The sequence below is a fragment of the Mandrillus leucophaeus genome, unplaced genomic scaffold (genome assembly GCF_000951045.1).
Source record: "Mandrillus leucophaeus isolate KB7577 unplaced genomic scaffold, Mleu.le_1.0 Scaffold12, whole genome shotgun sequence".
NCBI classification, from domain to species: Eukaryota; Metazoa; Chordata; class Mammalia; order Primates; family Cercopithecidae; genus Mandrillus; species Mandrillus leucophaeus.
This window is the reverse complement of record NW_012100320.1, coordinates 3,446,263-3,452,550: the sequence shown is the minus strand read 5'-3', so window position 1 is coordinate 3,452,550 and position 6,288 is coordinate 3,446,263. Positions and strand designations below refer to the sequence as shown.

At 51.6% G+C, this 6,288-nt stretch overlaps 1 protein-coding gene across 1 annotated transcript in view; it reads left to right on the top strand.

Annotated features, from left to right (window-relative positions):
• The first annotated feature begins 2,081 nt into the window (after positions 1 to 2,081).
• Positions 2,082 to 6,288, top strand: part of CILP (cartilage intermediate layer protein, nucleotide pyrophosphohydrolase) — a 15,616-nt gene continuing 11,409 nt past the window's right edge. The window contains exons 1-3 of the mRNA XM_011968156.1: positions 2,082 to 2,156; positions 3,727 to 3,894; positions 5,801 to 5,893. Coding sequence (XP_011823546.1) covers positions 3,834 to 3,894; positions 5,801 to 5,893 — 154 coding nt within the window. The 5' untranslated portion in view covers positions 2,082 to 2,156; positions 3,727 to 3,833. The remainder of the gene's footprint in view (positions 2,157 to 3,726; positions 3,895 to 5,800; positions 5,894 to 6,288) is intronic.

Genomic DNA, 6,288 nt, shown 5'->3' with positions numbered 1-6,288 from the left:
CAGACCAAGTCTCACTCTGTCGCCCAGGCTGGAGTGCACTTGCGCAATATCGACTCATTGCAACCTCTGCCTCTTGGGTTCAAGCCACTCTCCTGCCTCAGTCTCCCGAGTAGCTGGGGTTACAGGCACACTCCACCATGCCCGGCTAGTTTTTCTATTTTTAGTTGAGATGGGTTTCACCATATTGGCCAGGCTGGTCTTGAACTCCTGACCTCAAGTGATCCACCTGCCCCTGTCTCCCACAGTGCTGGGATTACAGGCATGAGCCACTGCAACCAGCCTCCCAGCATATCTTGTCAAGGGCAATGCTCAGAGAAAACAGCTCTTACGCACACATACACACACATACACAAACACACACACACGGAAAGACACATACACACAGGAAAAGGCATAAACACACACACACACGGAGCTCTCTGGCATATGGGTATGCACTGTTGTACTGTGGGATCATTTCCATGTGAGGCGCTTTCCTCCGAGTGCAAGGATACATCTCTTTTCTTTTTTTTTTTCTTTTTTTGAGACGGAGTCTCGCTCTGTCGCCCAGGCTGGAGTGCAGTGGCGCGATCTCGGCTCACTGCAAGCTCTACCTCCCAGGTTCACGCCATTCTCCCTCCTCAGCCTCCGAGTAGCTGGGACTACAGGCGCCCGCCACCACGCCCGGCTAGTTTTTTGTATTTTTAGTAGAGACGGGGTTTCACCATGTTAGCCAGGATGGTCTCGATCTCCTGACCTCGTGATCCACCCGCCTCGGCCTCCCAAAGTGCTGGGATTACAGGCTTGAGCCACCGCGCCCGGCCCACATCTCTTTTCTTGTGCCTTCCTAGTGCCCAGCCTGGAGCCTGGGAATAAGAGCTCGGTAAAGGTATGTGGAGAGAGTGAGCTGACCCTGGCGTGGACAGCCACAGGACCAGCCCTCCATCTCCATTTGCCGGCATGAGGCAGGAAGCCCTGCCCAGGCTAGATAAGCCTGCTACATGGGGCAGGACCTGGCACTGTGGTCCTTAGTACACTCACTCTTCATCTTCTTCCTTCACCTGGGGCTCTATCACTGTGACCAGTCAATCTCAAAATGTGATCCATGAACCGACAGCATCAATATCATCCGGGAGCTTGTTAGAAATGCAAAGTCTCAGGCCCCACTGAATCACAAACTTTGGGTGTGGGGTCCAGAAATCTGCTTTAACTGCCCTCCAGGTGATTCTAACACATGCTAAAATTAGAGAACCAGTGTCTGTGCACACAGATAACCTCATGCTGGGGCCAGGGGCCGGGAGTGGGGGTGTGAAACCCCAAAGCACATGCATCTGCATACGCCCCCTATGGGTAAGACTAGCTGTTCACATGCTGGTGGATGCCCATACCTGAAGTCAGACACGTATTCATACACATGCACATATATGAGCATTGGGGTCTCAGAAGAGTCCACATGCTGGAGCTCTGGGGTCTCAGTGGGTACCAGCAGGCACTCAGATGGAAGTGGGGAGAAGAAAGGAAGAACTGTTCTCACCAGCTGACAACCTATGCCCCACAATTCTTTTGTCCCTCATCCCTTCTGAGGTTCCCTGAGTGTTCCCTCAGAAGCCAGAGAAGCTGAGTAGTTGCCCAGCAAAGACCAGACACACCCAGCTGAGTGGCCAAGGTGGTCTGTGTGCCTAAGAGTGTCTGGAGTATGTGCTAAGACCAGCAAAGTCTTTTCTCTGTGTGGGCGGGCCAGGGCCAGGGGAATGTGGGGCATCAGCAAGCAAGGCTTAGTTAGGCAAGAGCACACCATCTCCTGGGCCATGAAATGCTGCCCAGATGTAGAATTCCCCGTGGCCCCTTCCCAGGGCTGTTTCTAGTGCCCAGCCCACCTCCTGACCCCTCTCTCTCTGCTCTGGACTGTGAAGCCTCAGGCCGCTGCCCACCTGGCCCATTACCAGGTCCTGCGGCATCTCCTCCTTAGGATCTAGACACAAAATCCTGGCCTCTGTGAGCTGCAAGGGGACATGGGGAGGGGAGAGGGAGGCTCATGCTCAGATCTGGTTTCGCTGCTGCTTCCCCTGGCTGGCTGCCACAGGCTGAGCCACCAGCTGCGCTATATAAGGCCGGCGCTGGACTGCTGGAGAGGCGAAGGCTTGGACCCCCAGCTGAGGAGTCCTGCTCAAGACACGGTGAGCTCCACTCCTATTCCCCTCACCCCATCCCTGCACCCCACTGCTGTACTCAACTGCTCCTGCCCTCCCCTGACTACCCCATTCCCTTCTCCCCCACCTCCCCCCACTTTTTGCTGTCTAATCCTTCATCTCCCACAGAGAAGACTCCCTTTCTGCTTTGGGAATCTGCTTTCCCCCATTGGCCCAAAGTCCTCTCCCTCCCCGACCTGAGGACAGGAACCCCCAAACAGTCCCACTTAGGGTTTCTTTACCTCTGGGTGCCCTGCTTTATTCCCTGCGGTCAGTCAGTCTGCTTTGTCCAAGTGTTCTGAGGAGCGTGGGATGGCGAGCCTAACCAACAGGGCATATGCTGAGGAAACGGCGGGGATACTGAGAAACTTCCGTGGGCTGCCAGATGGGAAATGGTTTTTCCACAAGGTGTCTCAGGCCACCTCAGCCTCCAGACATCCTTGGAGCAGGCTCAGGCTCAGGCTGAATGCGGTGCAGGTCAGCAGACTGCTCAACTCCCTGCTTGGAGCCCAGAGTGAGATACGTAATGTGGAGGCCTTTGGGACGTCCTGGTGACTCTGCTCCCTCATCCGAGAAACAGGTAGCGGTGGGGCTAGTGGTTTTAGAGCTAGAAGGTCTGCAGCATGGGACTGGTTTGTTCTTCCCCTGGAATATCCAAGTGTTTTCAGATACATATATTTTTAGAGAGGAGGTCTCTTCCCTTTCCTACCACACCCTGGACTTAGGAGGTTGAAGGGAACCACTTTTGAATCCCCAGAAACGAGTCAGATTCTGGGTTGGCCGGAGCTCTAGGGAGACATAAAAATGTTCTGCTCAGCTGCGGCCTGGGCCACGCACGCCCCATGGTTCCTTGCCCTAGTCCCAGGCCTGCTTTCCTCTTCTGACCCTTGCAGTTCCTCACCCACGCTCAGCAGTTACTGGGGAGCCCTGGCCTCTCACAATGCATCCCCTCTGCTTTCCCTCAGCTGGCTCCTGGCTGTGTAACTCCCAGCCAGGCCCCAAACAAAAAGGCCAGAAATGTGTTCCAGCTGCAGCCCGTGCACATCTGGGAATGTGTTCATGGAGGTGGTATGTCCGAGGCATCTGCACCCTCCAGTCAGCCTGCCTTATGAGAGGCCACTGTAGTCGGAGCCAAGTCTTCAGGCCTTAATATGTACCTGTCTGTGTGAGAGTGTGAACTCCATCAAAGGATGGCAAAACAAATGCCCCTCAAGCCTGGGTCTTAGAAGTGACTGATGAGTCACCAAGAGGCTGCTGGGGGTGAGCCCTGGACTCTACTCATTGGCAAGGAACCCCCTCGCCCCTGCGCATCCTTGTGCCCCATCTCCATGTGGGGCCCTGGAGCCTACCCCCAGGGATGGAACCTAGTCTGCCTCATTTGAACTCAGATTCTGAGCCTCTGTACCTCCCAAGCTACCTGGTTTCACGACTCGGGCAAATGTCACTCTCATATCATTCTGTCCACCTTTCCCTCCTTGACAGGTCAAGAAGTATTTCTGCTTGAACCATAAGCGGTGATTCAGAAATATGGAACCTGACAAGCTTTGTTTCTTTACAGGTCACTGGATCTGAGAAACTTCCCAGGGGACCGCATTCCAGAGTCAGCGACTCTGTGAAGCACCCTCACCTACCTCTTGCCACGTTCCCACGGGGCTTGGGGGAAAGATGGTGGGGACCAAGGCCTGGGTGTTCTCCTTCCTGGTCCTGGAAGTCACATCTGTGTTGGGTATAGGCTAAGTATCTGCTGGCTCCCAAATCTTCCACTTGCCACAGTGAAGTCGTGTCTGATCTGGAACTGAACTATGCATCTGCCTTAAGACACAGCAAGGCCTTAAGACCTGAGGCCACTTTATGGATTTATTCATAATTTATACCGTTTGTTTTTCTCCAAAACTTGAGATTGTTCCCATTGTTCAAACTCACAAAACGGAACTTTTATATGAGGAGAGGGATGAGCAGTCATTCAGAGGGAGGGAAAAAAGATAAGAGGGTTATTTTTAGCCCCAGAGTACTAAATTGAGCTCCAAGCTTCCTGGCAGCCAAAGTAACAGGGAATCACAGGGGATCAGCGAGTTCTCAGAAGTAGGTTTGGGGTTTGGTCTGTTTTTAGTTTTATGAAAATTCTTTTGGCCCAAAGCTCAATTTCATTTAGACCCTGCAGCCAAATTTCACAGACACACCAGAACCCCTTCCGATCTCCTTACCCTCTAACTGCATCCTCTGGTGATACTGAGCTCTGGAAGGAACTGGTAGACTTCCCAAGACATCTAAGCATCAGAGCTACTAGCCCTCCCCTGCACACTCTCTTCCACCTCCTCGCCTTCCTCTCCTGATTTCTAAGCACATACTCAGGTAAAGCAAAAAAAAAAAGAAAAACAAAATTGCTGAAAACCCTGTTTCAAAGCTATATGCCTTGCAGGATTTGTGGCCACAAATGTAGGAACAAAGGCTGTCTCAGCCTGGAACCAACCCCTGTGTGTGCCTGAGTCCTACCTTGCTCGTTCCACCCTGACAGCTGCTGCTTGTAAAGATGATTAACATTCAACCATCTGAGGGGAAATCAGATTAGATTGATTAAAAGAGCTCCTGTCACCCCAATGAAGCAGCATAGAGAATTCTGATTTGGCTCCTGGAGTAAGCGTTAATTGCCTATCAAAGCTTCTGCAGTCCTCTGCTCTGCGTTCTCCTTCCCATTCTGGAGACTCCAACCCAGCCTCAGGTAGGGTACAGCTGGAACTGCTTGTGGCCCTAGGACCCTGTACCCATCCTCAGGCAGTCCCTGCCAGCCTCGTGTGGAAAATTGAAGACCACTGCCCCAATTAGGCCGTAGGAGTCTTTTATGGGAGAGTGGACTCCCAAGGGAAAGTAAATGGCCATCTATTGTGCCAGGTGTTGAGCTAAAAGGAGTTACTAACACTTATTCAGCATGCATTATGTGCTAGGTGTTCTAGGTGGATTTTATGAATGAGCTTATTTAATCCCCACAATCCTCTAAGGCAGGAACTATTATTATCCTTATTTTATGATGAGAGAGCATGGGGTCAGGTGGGTTAAGTAACTTGCCCAAGGTCACACAGTTAGAAAGTGGCAGAGCCTCAGAAGCCCATGCTGTCAATCTGCATATACTTCAGAGGCTTTTACGTTCTATCTCATGGAATCCTCATGCCAACTGAATCACCCTGCAAGGTGGGAATTAATATCTCCATTTTACAGATGAGGAAAACAAAGCTCCATTTTGCCAAGAAGGTTAGGTGCAGACACCAAAGCAGGAGTCCCAGGCCACTGGCTGCTCAGGAGCATCTGATAATCCATTTCTAGAACAAGAGTGAAAAGGGAGCTACCATTCATTGAGTGTGCACTACATGCCAGGTCTCTTTACATTCATTATCACCTGAATAATGCACCAGGACCCTAGGATACAGAGTTATTAGTGCATTCCTATGTTATGGGGAAACAGGCTCAGAGGAGGAAAGCTTTTCTGAGATTGCACAGTAGTAAGTAGCAGAGTGGGGTTTGAACCCATGCCTGGTGCTCATGTTCCATCCGCCACCTCACACTGTTTCCCTGCATCTTGAGGAATGCTGTAACTTCCAGTCCTGGCCTCTCACTTAGCTTCTCCTCCTGGCCCTCAGGGAGACAGACGATGCTCACCCAGTCGGTAAGAAGAGTCCAGCCTGGGAAGAGGAACCCCAGCATCTTTTCCAAGCCTGCCGACATCCTGGAGAGTGAGTTGTGGCTGAAGCAGGAAGGGGCTGGAGGGGCAGTCTTTACCGAGCTTCCTAAGTGGATCTCTGAAGCCAGGGCATGATGTCAGGGTTCCATGGAAACCTACTTTTACAAGTATTTGGCCTCCATCTCTGTCCAGCAGAGGAACTTAGTATATAAGACAGCTCAGAATCAGGAATCTGCCTGATACATTTCAGGAATGCTATAGAGCTTGCTGGGGTCAGAGCACAGGCTGGTGGGAAGGGAGTGGGGAGATGAGTATGGAGAGATGGCTGGGGACAGCTCACTAGCACCCTGAATGCTTAGCTAGAGGATTTTTTTTTTTTTTTTTTTTTTTTTTTTTTTTTTTGAGACAGAGTCTCGCACTGTGTCACCCAGGCTGGAGTGCAGTGGC